Below are 18,247 nucleotides of genomic sequence, written 5' to 3'. Positions count from 1 at the left end.
TCAAAACACTGGTGATAAAGATGCTCAAAGGCTTGACAGATATGCTTAAGTAAGGCAAATGCATAAGGAAAGAAGTGAAGGCTATGCTAAATGAAATGAAGACAAATCCACACAAAAGCAATGGTGAAGGGAAGGAAGCTGGGGTTCAAATCAATGATTTGGAATGTAAGGAAGAAATAAACAGTCGACCAGTACAGAATGAGGAAACAATAACTGAAAAAAAATGAGGAGAGGTTTAGGAACTTCTGGGACAACTTTAAATGTACCAACATCCGAATCATGTGGGTGGCAGAAGGAGAAAAGGAAGAGCAAGAAATTGAAAGCTTACATGAAAAAATAATGAAAGAAAACTTCCCAAATTTGGTGAAGGAAATGGACATACAAGTCCAGGAAGCACAGAGAGTCCCAAACAAGCTAGACCCAAGGAAGACCACACCAAGACACATCATAATTAAAATGCCAAAGGTTCAAGATAAAGAGAGAATCTTAAAAGCAACAAGAGAAAAGCAGAGAGTTACCTACAAAGGGGTGCCTATAAGACTGTCAACTGATTTCTCAAAAGAAACTGCAGGCAAGAAGGTACTGGCAAGAAGTATTCAATGTGATGAAAAGCAAGGACTTAAAACCAAGATTACTCTGTCCAGCAAAGCTATCATTTAGAATGGAAAGGCAGATGAAGTGCTTCCCAGACAAGGTAAAGCTAAAGGAGTTCATCATCACCAAGCCATTATTTTATGAAATGTCAAAGGGACTTACTTAAGAAAAAGAAGACCAAAATTATGAACATTAAAATGACAACAGATTCACAACTATCAACAACTGAATCTAAAAAATAAAAACAAAATCCAACTAAGCAAACCAGAATAGGAACAGAATCGTAGGTATGGGTATCATTTGGAGAGTATCAGTTGAAGGGGGAAGGGGGAGAAATGGGAAAATGGTGCAGGGATTAAGAAGCATAATTGGATAGTACAAAATAGATGGGGGTGGGGGGTGTTAAGAATAATATAGGAAAGGGTAAAGTCAAAGAACTTATATGCATGACCCATGGACATGAACTAAGTGGGGTGGGATTGCTGGAGGGAAGTGGGGTACTGGGCGGAGGGGAGCAAAAGGGAAAAAATATTGGGACTACTGTAACAACATAATCGATAAAATATACTTTTAAAAAATCTATTTCAATCCTTCCAGACTTCCACCACTGGTAATAAATTTGCCAAATTAAATAAGAAAAATTTTGCCTATAAACATCCTCCAATTATTTCTAGGTTTGCCACCCACCAAGTCCATGGACTAAAACAAGTAACTTCTGTAACCATGATTAAGAGTTGTGTATCTTTTTGCCCAGCAAGGCTTATACTTTGTATCATCTATGCCTGGGTACACAAACATATAATAAAAGACCTCAGCCCTCAAACTATATTTCACTAGTAAGTACAAAATAGATACCCCTGTGCAACCAGGCCCCCACCCCCTTAGATCTTGCTGATAGAGGCCTCCTTCAGGGCTTCTGCCAACCCCACATTCTGCCTCATTCTAGTTTAAAAAAAAAAAATTTATCTAGACTAATTTGAGATCAAGCAAGTAGAAGACTAATGGTAGTGATTCTGCTTTATCTAAGATTTCTATCATTGCCTCCCAGGATAATACTGTGCCCTTAACTTTTATTGCACATTATTACAGAAAGAAACACATTAAAAATGCTTTATCAACGACTGTGAAACGTAGTCATTCAATGTTATGTCAAGTTCCAAATGAGAAACTTCAGTTAGAACTGAATGTTAAGAAAAACTGTTTCCTCTGAGGAGCTGGCATACTTCTCTGCATTTAGATTCTTTGCTGCTGGAACACCTGTCAACTATGACATTGAATAAAAAATTTAGAAAAAAATCCCAGTATAAATAAATTCAGTAAACAAAATTTAAAGGTACAACATAGTGATGATTGTGCAATTGTCACCCCTGTCTAGTTCCAATGCTACTGAACTATACTTGTTATTTAAAATAGTTAATTTTATGTTCTAAAATTTTTACCTCAATAAAAAAAGTACAGCCTTGGCCAGTGTGATTTGGTTGGAGCATCATCCCATACACCAAAAAGTTGGGGATTCGATTCCCCATCCAGGCCCATACCCACCTGGGTTGCATGTTGGATCCCAGCTGAAGCACAAATAGAAGGCAACCAATCAATGTTCTCTCAAATCAATCTCTCTCTCTCTCTCTCTCTCTCTCTCTCTCTCTCTCTCTCTCTCTCTCTCTCTCTCTCCCCCCCTTTCTCTCTCCACTCCCTCACTCTCTTTCAAATCAATACACATATATATTTTTAAGTACAGCATTATCCCAGCAAGTAGCATATAGTTAGCAGCCAAACAGCCATATTATCACATTCTTCACATTTTCACTATGGTGCACGGAGAGAAAATGAGACTGTCTTCTGCCATCTGTACTGCTTCTTCCTTCTACTTCTCTTTGACCTGGTATTATTTTCAACTGTTCAGTTTATGGTTAAAATTCTTAAACATTCTCTTAGGCCAGGGGTTTCTAAATCAGCATGGTTTTGGACTCAGGAGAATTTTTTTCCCCCCAAAGGACATCATTCATCTAATCCCAGTATATAAATCAAATAAAACCAGCTGCTCTGGTTAAGGATGGTGAGCAAGAAATCTAAAACCTCTAGACACCATCGCCCTGGGTTTCCTCCTCAGGTTTCCCCAGCACAGCAAGAGGCTACATAGAAAGCTATGATGGAAACAGACACTTCACAAAAAGAGATAAAGACTTTCATATGACATTTCTACATAACCTCAACTAAAATTTTATCTTATCTCCTGTGATCCAGATAATTTCTTCACTGCTCCACTCAAATACGAGGGATTAAAATGTTTTTAAAAGATAACATAGTGTAACCTCTACCAGTTTCTCTGGTAAAAATTACTTGTGCCAATTTTAACAACTTTTGGGGAACAGCTATGCAATAGACTCTGAGTTAATATTTAATCACAGAAGTTAACTGATGGGTTAGAAAACTATGAAATAAAATTATTTCTCTATAAAACACTCATCTTATTGCTTTTATTACTATCATCATCATCGGCAGCCGTCCGTCTCGAGAGACGATGGTGTAGCTTCTTAAGAGTCTATCTGCACCGCCGAGAATGGCTGTGCAGTCCGACTCGGGAGTGACACGGTATCTGTCTCCTCCCATGTTGAATCGACATCTTGTGATGACGCTGGAGTGTCCTCTCCAGTGAAGCTACAGAGCCTGGGCAGGGTGATATGGAGGGTCTGCTGTTGCCCATGCAGTAGACCCCCCCACTCTTCGCAGCTGAAGGGTCCAAGGGAAAGACGGAGTCAATACAGCTTGGCTTCAGGTGCGCCGCAGGAGTTGCCGGTGTTGACTACAACGTCAAACTGCCTTAGGGACTCCGGCTCCGGATTTTCTGTCGGGGTTTACTCCCTTAGCCTTTCCCCTGAAGAGGTATGCCGCAAGGCAGCGGAGGTTTTTTGGAGTCAGAGTTTTCCTTCTCTGATGTGCCCTGACTGGAAGATCGAACCAGCAACACTTAGCTTGCAGGCCGACGCTCAATCCACTGAGCCAAACCAGCCAGGGTAAAGGAACATGTATAAAGAACCCATAAACATGGACAACTAAATGGGGATGGACTGTGCGAGATGGGGGAGGTAGGTGGAACAGGGGAGAGCAAGGGGGGAAAAATGGAACAACTGTAATAGAAAAACAATAAAAAATAAATTAAAATAAAAAATAAAAGTAAATAAAATCTTTAAAATTAATTAATTAATCAATTAATTAATAGCCAAGGTATAGAAGTGATAGGTCCTGGAGCTGGTTGGGAAAAAAAAAGTCCTGCCAAAAAGAGACCAAAATCAGGTTAAAAACAAAACAAAACTGCTCAGGTAAACAGCACACATGCAGAGAAGATATGTAGGTCCACAAGCAGCAATTATGTTGTGACCCTTATTTGGAACTGGTTACTTATCTCTATAGAAAATCATCTTCCTGATCAAGCAGAATGCTGTCACATCAGTAGAGGCAGATCTAGGATGATAACAACAACAACAACAACAATAATAATAACTACGACAACTAGACAGTGCTCCAGAAGTGAGCCAAATTTACTTGCCTCATTAAAAGCAGTGTTTAAAAATTCTTCCCACCACAATGAAGGCTTCCCTTCCCCCACAGATATAAATTTAGAGGTACTACCACTGTGGCCTTTTCCTGACACATCAGCTATGGTCCCCTTTATGCACCTCTGATTTCCAATCACCATTGCCTGTCACATCAAAACTCTTCATTGCTGAGCAATAACCAGACCCTGCCTTCCCTAAGCTTGTGAGTGTTTCTCAGTTACATTTCTAGTACCAGCGGGGGAGTTGGAGTTTCCTTTGTACCTCCAATCCTCCTTGCTGTGTCTATTGATTGCTACCCAAAAAAAAAACCCTAACAACCACTGATCTGTTTATTGTTTCCATGCTTTTATCTTTTCTAGAATGTAGCTGGAATCATACAGTATGTAGTCTTTTCAGGCTGACTTCTTTCAGTTAGTAATAGGCATTTAAGTTTCCTCCATGATTTTTCCTTTTGGAATTCAGAAAGGTATGGTTATCTTAACAGAACCTCTGACTCGGGTGATCTTATCTGAACAGCAGTGTCTAAGGCCTGGGCCATGCTTTCAAGGTGCCCTGTGTCCCTAGACACTCAGTTTTCTGGGGATGGGTGACCAGACCCTTGTCATGAAGGAGAGAGCCAAGCCGTCAGGCTGTTGCAGGGTGTGGAGAGTGAAGGCAAAGGGGAGCACAGACACTGCCTGTGAGCGGGCACTTTTAGTCTCTGGCTCTGCAATCTTTACGGAAAACCAGACACTGTAATCTACAAACTGAATCACCACATAAGCTTCCCTAAAACAGGTAAAAGTCTTTGACACTACACCTGCCATGTGAAACAGAAGGGCTTTGTGATGCAGTCGGCTGACCTGGTTCCATCCTCTGTGAGGTCTTTAGGCCCTAGGATCCTGACCGCCTATATATAGGGATGGCTAGCCTCCTCAAACTAATAAGGTTTAGGTCATGCTAAACTTTACTTTTGTTCTTTGGAATGTTGGATATTTCTTATGTATATACGGCACATTCTTCATTATTTTCCTAATTATCTGGCAAGTGAAAAGGATATACCATGGATTAAGGCTCGAACCTAAAACAAGCTGCTGCCTGGTAGGGAAACATTAACACCACTGTTAAACTAATTAAGTCTCAGATAGAAAGCTTTTAAAATCTCAGAGTCTCTTTCTACATTCTTCCCCAATTTTTATACCATACATTCAGTTATTCTAATATGGTACTTTTCTTAGAGCCTACCTTTCTCAAGTCTCTACCTTGGGTTGAGACCTGGATGAAATGGAATCTACCTCACTGGATCTCAGAGGACATCCCAATATGCGGGCTTCTTCTGGTTGGTAGACTTAGTAAGCAAAAGTCCTAGGGCTGTAAGAACTAATTACCATCACCATTTAATCTATTCCACTATTCCTCCTGTGTCGTGGTTAGCCCCCTAGAGAACTAGTCCTGGGAAAGGGGACAGGAAGTAAGGAATAAGGAGAGCCTTGAAGTAAATGAGAAATAACTAGAAAATAAGACGTTGGGGTAAAAAGCACGGAGTAGAGGAAGGAAATGTACATGAGTGTATTAAACAGAGACGTACACAGAAAGGGATTTGGAAATTTATATTAGTTTTGTCTTATTATGACCATGAAAGAGAACACGGTGTCCCAGCTTCACACTCTTAACTTTTTTGTCTTTAAGCATCACCGAAAAATCAGGAAAAAGGCTAGAGATGCAGCATTAAGAGGTAAAGTCCCAGTGTCTTCTCTCACTCCCCTCCACTATGAGCAAGGTTCTGTAGATTTGGTCCCTCAAGTTGACATTCTCCTAGCAGAATTTCTTGGGTGGAGAATCAGAGCCTGGGATTGTTCCAAAATTCAACACCTCTGCCCAGGGAGTGAAGAATAAGGAAGAAGGACAGATGTCCTTAACGGTGCCATTTAGTATTTATATAACCCTGTGAAAGCCACTTCAGATCTCAGTCTTTTACCCATGAAATGGGCATCTGAAGACCCAGCCTCACGCACAGCATGGCTGTGGAGATCTAATGAGATTAGGTCCAGGACAGCACATCGTAACTGGCTAAGCTGTACGCAGATGTGCCTTAGAGCATGGACTGTTGGGATGTTCAGTCTCTTCTCATTCAAAGGCCTTTAGCTTCCTACAGGATGTCCCTGAATGCTCTCTCGTTTCATATAACACTGTCTCATGGTTTCTCAGCTAGGAGACCTTCCTGGAAAGAAGCTGAGAAGCCATGGGAGCTGCTGTCTATCATGAAAAGGTGATCACTCGCTCTTTGTAGTGTCCCAGCTCCAGCCTGGACTGTGATGACTTCTCTGCTTGGCCTGGGACAGGGATAAGGAGAAGAGGGAGAATGGCTGGGAGGGAGTCACACACAGTGGAGGCTGCAGCACCAGCTGAGAGGGTTCCTGGGGAAAAGGGGGTTCAGACATCTATGAGGGAGGAGTCTCCCAGTTCTTCTCTAGGCTAGGCTCACAATGGTTCTAGAATTCAGAATCTGACGAGAGCTTAATTCATAAAAGACCCTGCATGGGATTGTACTCAGCCACAAGACAACTTAGCCGGCTAAGAGAATGGGTGACTAAGTGGATAAGTAAGGCATCGTTGTCATATTCTCCTTACAGCTCCCCTCTATCTAGGGCAGACCCCTAAAAACTGCTGACATTGCTTCGCCTTCTGTCTTGAGGAAGCCCAGTTTCTTGTCGTCTCATCCTGTTCTTAAAAACTCTAGAGAATGAGACTGGCTCCTCAGACATGTTGTATACACCTCACAGTCCCCAGGAAGCAGAGTTCCAACAAGAACCTCATTCTACACAACTGGGAAATATGAAATACCATGCAGTGGCCTTCACAGACCCAAATGAGACTGAGTGCAAGTTCTACCTGGTGATGACCCTGGTGATTCCCTATCAGCTAACCATTGGCTTCTCCATCATTTGTTCCCATCTTCTGGTTGAGCTTCACAATGTAGGACAGCAGACAACTCACCCACCTCCCAGTCAGTCATGGCCCCGTACTGCTATGGGTTGCCTGAGACCATCATTAACAGTAGTCATGTTTTCTCTTCTAGCCAGAGCTGGCTTCCTCATGACGGAAGTGTGCGGCGAGTACTGTGTGCAGACACCTCCTGCCAAATCTGCAATGCAATGGCTCTGGAGATCGAGCAGTTGCTGGTGGGTGAGAACGCCCTGATCTCTCCCACTTCACCGGGGCCATCACAGGGCTCCTCTTGCCTAGAGATTTTGTCCCAGTCTGACGTGTCCTTTGAGCATAGTCTGGAGCATCCTTCCACATGCTCTCAAGAACTTTCACTTCCATCTGCAACCCCTTCAGCATCACAATTAATGGATCAGGAATATTTAGACCACTCAGTTACCTGGTCAGCTGCCCAATCACCTGGTACAGTTAGTATGCAACATTACTGGGCTGAAAATGTCCAAGAATTTCAAGTGTCAGATATGCCCCAGCTCCAAGACACTATGTCTTCTTCATGCTTTGAGGGGCTTAGGATTCCAGTAAACCCACAGGAGATGATACAGCAAAACCTCAGCCCTATGTGCGGGAACCAAGGTGAGCAGCCCTTGCATCCCCGGGTCTCGCTGCTGACTCTGAACCAAGATAGCACTACCCTGACACATCCTATAGCCTTGCCTATGGTCACTGTCCTGCCTGTCCACCAGCCATTCCCCAGTCCTGAAGTCTGAGTCTCCTTGAGGTACATGTTAAAAAATGGATGCATTTCCAGAGGTGGGGGCTGCCCAGACGTGTAGAGAAGTCCCTGAGGCAGCTCATGTCAAACCTGCCACTGTTTTACCAACCAGTGAATAACCAACCAGCTTCTTTCATCCAAAATGATACTTCTGGGTTCTCTGCTGAGAAATTTGCCATAATTTCCTACCAGACCTGGGGTTCATGTATGGCTGGCCAGGCAACCCAGGCATTCTGGGTTTCTGAATGGTCCCTTATAGACCCAATACAAAGACACCGCTACCACCAAAACCCAAACCACATGGCTCTGGCTCTGCCCTCTGCAGCTCTTAAAGACTTAAGTGGCCTCTATCTACTTCCTCGGAAAAAAGCTAATGACCCAGTGGGCCATCTGCAGCAGAAATACAGCCAGCTGTTCTGTGGCCTCCCTTCTCTGCACAGTGAGTCCCTGGATGACACCTTGGGCTCTCAAGTTCACTCCACAAACGGGAGTCTGTCCAAGCTCCCCTTGAAGGATCCCCTTTTCCTCAAGGAGCTCTCCTTTCTCCCTCTGTTGTCTAAGACTCCACCCGAGTCAGACCCACCCTGTCCCCCATCATCATCCCCAAATTGTGTCATGCCATGTGACCATCCATCAGCTCAGGTCAATGTCCCATTCCTGACTCTGGCCCAGTGTGAAGCCTTAGAGTGGCACATGCTTCAGAGGCAGCTGCAGCATCAGTGGAGTTTGCCAGCTGTTTTCCAGGGAGTTCAGCACACCCAGACCCCTGCGCCGTATAAGCCTTGTGACACAGCCCAGTCTCCAGAAACTCCAGGAAAGCCCAACTCTGTCTGCCCAACCGTGGACTCCCGGAAGCTGCTGAAATTCCACCTCCAGAGGCAGCTGAGTCACCATTGTTGGGGTCTGCCCCCAAAGGTCCAGCAGTCCTTCCAGTTGCTCCTGTCCCCCACTCACCAGCAGACTCCATCCTGGAGCAGCACAGCCCTAGCCAGTGTGAGTGTCCCCCAACCCTCGGCCCTAGAAGCCACTGGTGCTGGTGACCCTTGCTCTCCGTTTGAGGACCCAGTCTGCATACCACACTTATTTGACCAAGTCAAGGCAATACTGCAGGGCCACATCGACTCCAAATGTGGGCAGATTCACGAGGGCAAGGTCCCTGCCCGTGTGTATAGGTCTCGTGAGTGCATTATTCCTGGAGGCCTCGAAGTGGCTGCCTTCACCTGCATCCCAGAAAGCAAACCACTGGAGCTACAGGCAGCAACAGACCCTGACCAACAGCACAAAGTTATGCCCCAGATGCCAGCGTCCCTTGATCAGCAGCAACAGACCTCCCCAGAAGCTGTCACTGAACATCCTCAGCCAGCCGAAGCCCTGTCCAAGGAAGCCATGGAGAGCCTGAAGACAACTTTACAGCAGAAGTATCTGGCCTTCTGGTCAGGGCTGCCTCCTGTTTATCCTGTGGCTCCCTCCGAGGCCATGACCTCAGCAAAACCTACTCGAACTACAACCATAGAGGTGGTACCTGAACCTGTCAAAATCTTAACAGAACCTCCGACTCAGGTGATCTTACCCGAAGAGCAGTGTCTAAGGCCTGGGCCATGCTTTCAAGGTGCCAATGAGACCTGTGCAGACACTGCAGATGATTTTCAACCTGAAGTGCCAGTGGAAGGAATGATTGAGATGGAGCCTCGAGAAAGCCAGACAGAGTCTGCTAGGCCCTGTCTACTCAAGGAATCCCTCTTGGCCAAACTAAATTTCCATCTGAGAAAGAAAATCCTAGAGATACAATGGGGAATTCACACAAAGGCCCGGAAGTCCAGGGAACAAACTGGATGCTCAGCGAACACCCCCCCACAGGCGCCTCTTGGGAGTCTAAACAACCAAGGAAAACCACTGCTCTAGAAACTCCCCACCCCACCAAACACTCCCCATGCCCCAGATCCAAAATGGCTCTGCCTTAAAGAACAGCTGGGCCTTGAGTTAAAGGCGGTGCGGCAGAACCAGAAGCAACCTAGTCCCAGAGCAGCACCCTTTGGCTCTGTCCACGGGTCCTCCGAGATGTCACAACCCAGTGGGGATGTGACAGAGGGCGAGGTGTTTTGTGTTCAGTTGGAGGCCAGTGTGAACAGGCCCAGCCTGGAGGAGCCCTGGAGCCCTGAGTCCCAAAGCCCTGGCAAGAGCAAATATTCAACCCAAGTCTCCATGCTGGCTAAAAAGGAAAGGGATTCAGGGAAGCCAAAGTTGGCAGGAGACCAAGGAGAAGGAGATGCAGGGTTTGTGCTCTCCCCAGCAAGAGAAAAAAGCCACCCTGCTGAAGCCCAGAGGCCAGAAGGGACGCTTCTGAACAGGACTCCCCAAAGCCCCTGGCGACAGAAACATGTCTTTCACCTTGATGCTCCCTGTCCACACAGGTCCCAGCACCATGCTCAGCTTAAACCCCCAGAGCCACGCCCAGGAGCCCCTATGGCGGGGAATCTAAAGAATGACCTGCAAGACAGTCAAACCAGGCTCAATGTCAGCCTCAGACCAGCAAGGATTCCTGAGAGTGTCCAGCGTGTGGGGATCCAGGTGTCACGGAGCCATGCTTCCCTGGGCCCTCTTATTCAGCATAAGCCATTACAGCACCAAACTTTGCAGAGGCAGGAGATGCCAGCCCATTGTCACAACAGGCCCAGCTTTCCAGAATCGGGCTGGAGAAATAAGATGAAATGCTTTCTGCAATATATAAACCTTCAAGCAAAAGGCAAAGGGCAAAGGGAACCCACGTTTTCAACAGCTGAGAAAATGGCCAACACCAGAAAAGAAAATGTAGAAAAGAGGCTAGCTCCAACTAGAACTCCCATAGAGAGAACAAAGACAGAGAAGAAGACAAGAGGGGACCCCATGGCCCAACCTCCCCCTACCGAGAAGCAGGTGGGCCTATTCTTGGATGTCTCCCATTCCCCAGACAGCAAGCTCCGTCACCTCTCCTGCTCCAATAAACTCGACTCTGCCTCAGGCTTGCGCCACCCCCGCCACTGCCCTCGGCACTATCCTCGAGTGGCTTGTGCTACCCAGTCTGGGAACCCACTCAACTCTCAATTCTCCCGTCAGGGAAATGCTGGCCCGCTCAGGAACACCCAGCACAATTAAAAGATGTAGGCTCCCCAGCATGTGCATCCCTTGAAATGGACTGCTCCTGTCACTTTGATTATGTGCAGGTGGGGCAGGGGCCACCCAAAATACAGTCTAAATCTCTAAGCAAAGACTTGTCGGTCTGCTCCTTCTCTCCGCTCTGGTGTGTTAAGGGAAGGCAGGAGGGAGGCTAAAAAAAAGAGGCTAAATAAGTCTCTTTAACATTTTGTATAATAATGGCTTGGTGATGATGAACTCCTTTAGCTTTACCTTGTCTGGGAAGCACTTTATCTGTCCTTCCATTCTAAATGACAGTTTTGCTGCAATCTTGATTATAGGTCCTTGCTTTTCATCACTTTGAATACTTCTTGCCAGCCCCTTCTTGCCTGCAAAGTTTCTTTGAGAAATCAGTTGATAGTCCTATGGAAATGCATTTGTATTTAACTCTCTTCTTTTCTCTTGCTGCTTCTAAGATTCTTTATCTTTAACTTTTGGCATTTTAAGTATGATATGTTTTGGTGTGGTCCTCTTTGGGTCCAACTAGTTTGGGACGCTCTCTGTTTCTTGAACTTGTATATCTATTCCCATCACCAAATTAGGGAAGTTTCCTTTCATTATTTTTTCATATAAGTTTTCAATTTCTTGTTTTTCCTCTTCTCCTTCTGGCACCCCTACAATTCAGATATTGGTACATTCAAAGTTGTCCTAGGAGTTTCTAAGCTTACTCTCCTTGTTTTTTTGCAGTTTGTTTCTTCTTTCTCTTTTGGTTGAATGTTTATTTCTCCCTTTTGTTCCAAATCATTGATTGGAATCCCATGTTCCTTCCCTTCACTCTTGGTTCCCTATGGATTTTTCTTTATTTCACTTTGTGTAACCATTTCTTCCTTTATTTTTTTGCCATACTCTTAGTTCTCTGAGTATCCTTATAACCAGTGTTTTAAACTCTGCATCTGATAGGTTGGCTATCTCCATTTCGTTTAGTTCTTTTTCTGGAGTTTTGTTCTGTTCTTTCATTTGAGCCGTATTTCTTTGCCTCTTATATTAGGCAGCCTCCCTGTGTTTGCTTCTGTGTATTAGATAGAGTTGCTTTTACTGCCTGTCTTAGTAGCATGGACTGTAAATTGTATGGGGCAGGGCTATCCACTTCACCACTTTGTGGCTCTGTTTGTGCTGGGGGCTCGGAGTGGGAACAGTGCCACTGCCTGGCTTCTGGTGATTTGCCCAGCACTTGCCTGGTTTCCAGTCACTTTACCCATGTCCCGTATGCAACTGGTGCCCTTCCAGTTGTTGCCCTGGGCTTTGCATACTCTTTAAGACCATGCAGGCCCCTTAAGTGGTGAAAATCTAGCAGTTTCTTCCACTGCCCCAACCCCACTGGTTTTTACAGCTAGAGGTAGTGGAGGTTTATCTTCCCAGTGCTAGAAACCTGGACTGTGCGGTCTGGCCTGGGGGTGGGATTTCTCGCTCCCAGAGTATCCTTCCCAATTCTTATCCACCACACATGAATGTGGGATCATCTGACCTGCTGCCACTTGTCCGAGCCATACCACCCCTCTGCCCAATATCCTCGACTCTGCCCCTCCTACTCGTCTGGATGAACAGGGCTTCTTTAAGTCCTTGGTTGCCAGACTTCCATAGAGCTCAACTTTCTGATGGTTCTGGATATTATTTGTTTTTGAGATCTGGTTGTAATTCTCTCTATGGTTGCGTGAGGAAGCAAAGCATGTCTACAAATACCTCCATCTTGACCAAAAGTCAAAAACATTTTTTAATGCATCTACTTATTACACATAGTATTTTGCAACTCACTTCAATCACTTAAAATGTATCTTGGACATTTTTTCATGTCATTATTTTATTACTATAATTAATAAATATTTCATATTATGTCTCCCCCATTTTCATTGGTGTTATAATTCAGCTTTGTAAGCCAATGTGACATGTTTTAAAAAGATATGCTCAGTCCTGGCTGGTGTGGCTCAGTGGATTGAGCGCCAGACTGAGAACCAAAGTATCACAGGTTTGATTCCCAGTCAGGGCTCATGCCTGGGTTGCAGCCCAGGTACCCAGTTGGGGGCGAGCAAGAGGCAGCCACACATTGATGTTTCTCTTCCTCTCTTTCTCCCTCCCTGCCCCTCTCTCTAAACATAAATAAAATGCTCCTATCATAAGGTCATAGTTTCTGAACAGATGGGGCCACTGTATAATAATTAGGGTATTTTTGGTCATATACTCCAATATAGTCTACCATTCTGAAATGTAGCTTAAACTATCCACTCAATATTATTTAATAGGGTTCTTTCTGGGTTTTAAAGAAAATATGGGTACAAATGCTAGCATAGATGTTCCATTTTAAATTCTTACGATACTTCTACAGTACATAAAAATATTAATTATGTGGAATTAAAGCTGCATGCAAAAATTGCTTCCAACTTTTAACTAAAGTATTTTAAGTAAAAGATACTATCGTTTCCAAAATTAAACACAGAAAACATATAGAAGTTGCTAGGCTTTATAAAGCAACACGCAGCTTCAAATTGGCAGAGCGCTTTCAACAGAATTTATGGGGTGGAATTTGGCTTGTTAACACAAGGTTGACTCTAGATACAGACAAGCAAGACCTAACAAGAGCCTGCAGGTCCCAGTCCTTTTGCCCAGGATTCACAATGACTTCACTTAAAGGTATATATGTTTTGCTTTTGAAACACAGTCTTAAAGTGTTTTACATAATTACATTGGAAATGTAATCAAATATAACCTTTTGTACTTGTCAGATTCTTCTATCTCATTCCAAACTATTACCTTAAATTTGAAAACTCAGTACTCTATAGAAAAAATATGCAAACATGCACACGTTTTGCCTAATTAAATATATAGCTATTCTTTTACTCACTTCTGACCCTTTCTGGAAAATATGAATTGGTGAAAAATCAAAATTTAAGTTTTAATTGTCTAATTGAGAGATTAGAAAAAGTAGAGGCTTTCTATGTAACTAATCAAAAAGATTAAAATATCTGGTTTTCCATCCTTCCCATCCTGTCTTTCAAACTACATGGTTTGATGAGAACTGGAGAAGCTTCTTAACCTTCCCGAAAATGAGCTGATGAATGTAAAACATGCACATCCCATGTGACCACAAGTCCACTGGCTACTAGTAATTGGGGCCCAACCTCCATACATGAAAGCTTATCTGTCCCCCTAGTTCACTCTACAGGAGTTGTCATCACAGTCATGTAACTAAACAGAATATAAACTGATAAAATATGAGTCCCAAATGAAAACTAAAAGTATCTTACAGGATTTAGGCAAGTCAATAAAACAAAAACTGTTGTCAAAATCAAGTATAGACTAAACAACCATAAAAGAAAATGAGAAAAAAATTGTAAAATTATAGGATGACTTTATACTCAGACGGATTCCTAAGTGTCTTCACATTCTGACTCCACTTGAACAGAACCTTTAAAGTGTGATTTAGTTTAAAAATGGATCAGAGACTCCACTCTCTATAAGGTACCTATCTATCTACAAAGAAAGGACCTTGGCCTGGATCTACCCAAAGTGACTAGCAAAATATATACATGCCTGCTACTCATTTGGCTTTTTATAGAGTGTCCAATTTGAACCAACTGCATTGTACCGAAAGAAAAAAAGGGCACAACTGCCTCAAATCTGGTTCACTACAAAGGTCAGAGCTGACACAGAGCCTGAACATCTAAAGACTTCAGGTGTTTGAGACAGGTGATGATTTCTCTAACATGGCAATTTTCAACCAATTTTATCTCATGGCTCACATAAACCAATTACGAAAATACCGCAGCACACCAAAAAATATATTTTTTGCAGATCTGACAAAAAAAATAGATATAATGTTGATTCATTCACACCGAACAGCTATTGTGTTGGCTGTTGTCATTTTATTATTTGATAATCGCAGGGAAAAGAGGTCAGTACCCCTGACTAAATATGCATGTTTTAATATTCTCACCACACACCGTTTGAAAACTGGTGCTCTAACAGGTCACAAAAGCACTAAGTATAACAGAAGATGGATAAACTGGATTTAATTAAAATTAAGAACTTCTATCTCACAAAAGACAAAAGAGAATAAAAAGGCAAGTACCACACTAGAAGAACATATTTGCAATATACATATCTCTGAAAAAGGACATGTATCCATAATATGTTTTTTAAAACTACTACAATAATAAAAAGACAAATAAACTCAATTTTTTTCTTTTTTTTTAAATTTAAGTATAGTTGGTATACAATATTTTTTAAATGGGCGAAAGACTTTGAATAGGCACTTGACCCAAGAGAATACCCCAGTGGCCAATAAATCATATAAAATAGTGCTTAGCACATCATTAGTCATCTGGGAAATGCAAACTCAAACCTCCACAAGATACCACTATACACTCACAAAGACCGCTAAAATGTAAAGCTGATATCACCTAATACAGGAAACTAAAGAACAACACAAACAAAGGAACTAAATAGAACAAAGAGCAGAATAGCAGTCAATAGGGAGTAGGGGGGAGGGAGAGAAGAGGGATAAGTAAGGGAAGGGTTTAGTCAAAGAACGTGTATAAATGACTCATGGACATGGACAACGGGGAGGGATATGATTGCGGGAGAAGGGATGAGCTGGGTGGGAGAGAGAAATGGGGGAAAAATGGGACAACTGTAATTGAAAAACCAAAAAATAAAAATAAAAATAAATAAAATAAAATAAAATAAAAGCAAAATTCTCATGTGGGAGCTAATAGATATCTTGCACATGTACCTACTTAATCTTATATTCCCCAAATATTTACATGCAAAATAAGTAAAGATTGAGGTAAAATTCTTGTGCTTTATTTTTTTAGAGTGAAAATGCCCATATTTCTTTCAATAAAACAGAAATATGCTTAAAAAATAATGTAAAGCTGACAATATCACACAGTAGGGAGGAAGTAGAGCTGCTACAGCTGTCACACACTGCTGATGAGACCTAACATTCAGGAAGCCTGTTTCGCTGTATCTACTAAGGCCAAACAGACACTATCCCGAGATCTAACAATTCCACTCCTAGGAAAATACACTAGAGGAATAATTGCCTATTTTCACTGAAAGACAGACACAAAGATGCCTATAGCACCTTAATCACAATTGCTGAGAATTGGGAACAACACAAAGTCTATCAACAGTAAAATGGAGAACTAAGTTGTCCTAACGCATACTGCAGTAATAAAAAATTTTTAAAAAGGACATACTTCTGATATGTGCAGCAACACAAATATATCAACCAGGTATAACACTGAACAAAAGAAAGACACAAAAGAGTACATACTGTATGACTCTATTTAAATAAAGTTCGGGCATAAACAAAACTCATCTATAATGATACAGGAATGATTTCTGGAAGGAGAATGGGTATCTACTAGAGGGGACCCAAGATTGCATGCAGGAAATGTTTTACATTTTACTGTGGATGGTAGTCACATGAGATATATATTATACCTCCATTTAAGACTTACTTAATACTAATTATTTATTAATTGATACAGACAGATCTTAGGGCTAAATCAGGCTTCCTTCACCTTGGCATTGGGGTCAGACAATTCCTTATATGTCCCATGCACTATAGAAGACTTAGCACATTCATGGCCTCTACCCACCAGCTGCCTATAGCACCCACAATCCTAGAATGACAACCAAAAATGTCTCCAGACATTGCCAAACGTCCCCTGGGGGGATAAAATCCACCCCCTCCCGAGCTGAGAACCCCTAGGCTAAACTCAATGTGTAACTAGGAGAATATAGTAAAAGTAAACCTTTCTTATAACCTCTTAAAGTCTGGATCAGAGTACAATCGGATCATGACTTAAACATTTACAACTAGAATCCTTGACCTACAAGGATAGAAGGATTTCAGTCTTTCATTTGACACAAGCAATATTTATCCAAGTGGCCTGATCATAAAATGTACCTGGGATGCTTATAAATATGAACTCCCAGGTGCTTTCCCTAGACATTCAGTAGGTCTGGAGTGGAGCATGTAAATCTAAATTGTCTAACAGGCACCTCGGGTGATTTTTACAAGCATGCAACTCTGAGAACAGTACTCCAAGACAGCTGTATTTAATGTATACACCTAGGTAGAAAATGTGTTGGCATATTGCATGGCAAAATATCCTGAACATTTCCACAAGCATAAATAATAAACAAGACTTCCTTTTTTCTAATCTCATGCTAAAATAAAAATAAGTCTACTAAAGCTGAAACTGTCTCACATTTGGAAAGAGACTGGCCCAGCGAACGTGGACTCCCCCAGGGGCCTATGAGACTGACACCATTTCTGGGTTGTTGACCTTGCCTTTCAAAGCCAGGGAGTAGAAAGAGAAAGCAATGGGCAAATTTAAACCTGGATCCTGTTTCTGATAAACCTTTCAGCCATTCCGTCACCTCAACAATATCCTTACTTACCTCCACCACTACTCTATCTCTTGTCACCATCTGCCCCTCCTGCAGTTCCCCACTTTGCACAAGTCGCCCTAATTACCAGCTCGCTCCTTCAGCACACCTGCTCCCACCAGCAGGGCCTGAGCTAGTCACTGTCCCTGATCACTCCAGTCCCAACAGACAGCAGATTTTTTTTTTTTTTTTTTTTTACCAGCCTCAGGCAAGCATTGCCTTAGCTTCAAGGTCATCTCCTTTTCATTACTTCTTTGTGTTCTAGTCTCTCACCTGCTCTTCAAACTTCTCTGCCTTTCTCTTCCCCAAACTCTGACCTGATATCCATTTTGGCTAATCTGACTCCTGACACCTTACCTTTTTATCTTCTCCTACGGTATTTCTGATTAACTGTATGATTTGCTTTCTATGATTCCCTCATATTGACGTGTTTTTATGCCTGGCCACTACAATTAATGATGACAAGTCGTCGGCAGCTGTCCATCTCGAGAGACGATGGTGTAGCTTCTTAAGAGTCTATCTGCACGGCCGAGAATGGCTGTGCAGTCCGACTCGGGAGTGACATGGTATCTGTCTCCTCCCGTGTTGAATCGACATCTTGCGATGACGCTGAAGCTACAGAGCCTGGGCAGGGTGATATGGAGGGCCAGCTGTTGCCCATGCAGCAGGCCCCCCCCCCCCCTTCTTCACAGCTGAGGGATCCAAGGGAAAAACGGAGTCAATACAGCTTGGCTTCAGGTGCGCCGCAGGAGTTGCCGGTGTTGACTACAAAGTCAAACCGCCTTAGGGACTCCGGCTCCGGATTTTCTGTCGGGGTTTACTCCCTTAGCCT

General features: G+C 43.1%; 2 protein-coding genes across 2 annotated transcripts in view; one reads left to right on the top strand and one right to left on the bottom strand.

Moving 5' to 3' along the window:
- TBC1D4 (TBC1 domain family member 4) overlaps nt 1-18,247 on the bottom strand; it is a 179,924-nt gene that overhangs the window by 142,276 nt on the left and 19,401 nt on the right. The window lies entirely within an intron of this gene.
- Nucleotides 5,088-11,087, top strand: LOC149995934 (protein SPATA31F1-like). Its single transcript, XM_090258745.1, is given in 5 exon segments — nt 5,088-5,231; nt 5,820-5,865; nt 6,339-6,399; nt 7,210-7,835; nt 7,838-11,087. Coding segments are annotated over 5 exon segments (4,020 nt in total). The 3' UTR covers nt 10,981-11,087.

Source organism: Furipterus horrens, unplaced genomic scaffold (genome assembly GCF_987537825.1).
Source record: "Furipterus horrens unplaced genomic scaffold, mFurHor1.1.pri manual_scaffold_12, whole genome shotgun sequence".
Taxonomy (NCBI): Eukaryota; Metazoa; Chordata; class Mammalia; order Chiroptera; family Furipteridae; genus Furipterus; species Furipterus horrens.
This window is presented reverse-complemented; position numbering and strand designations above follow the sequence as displayed.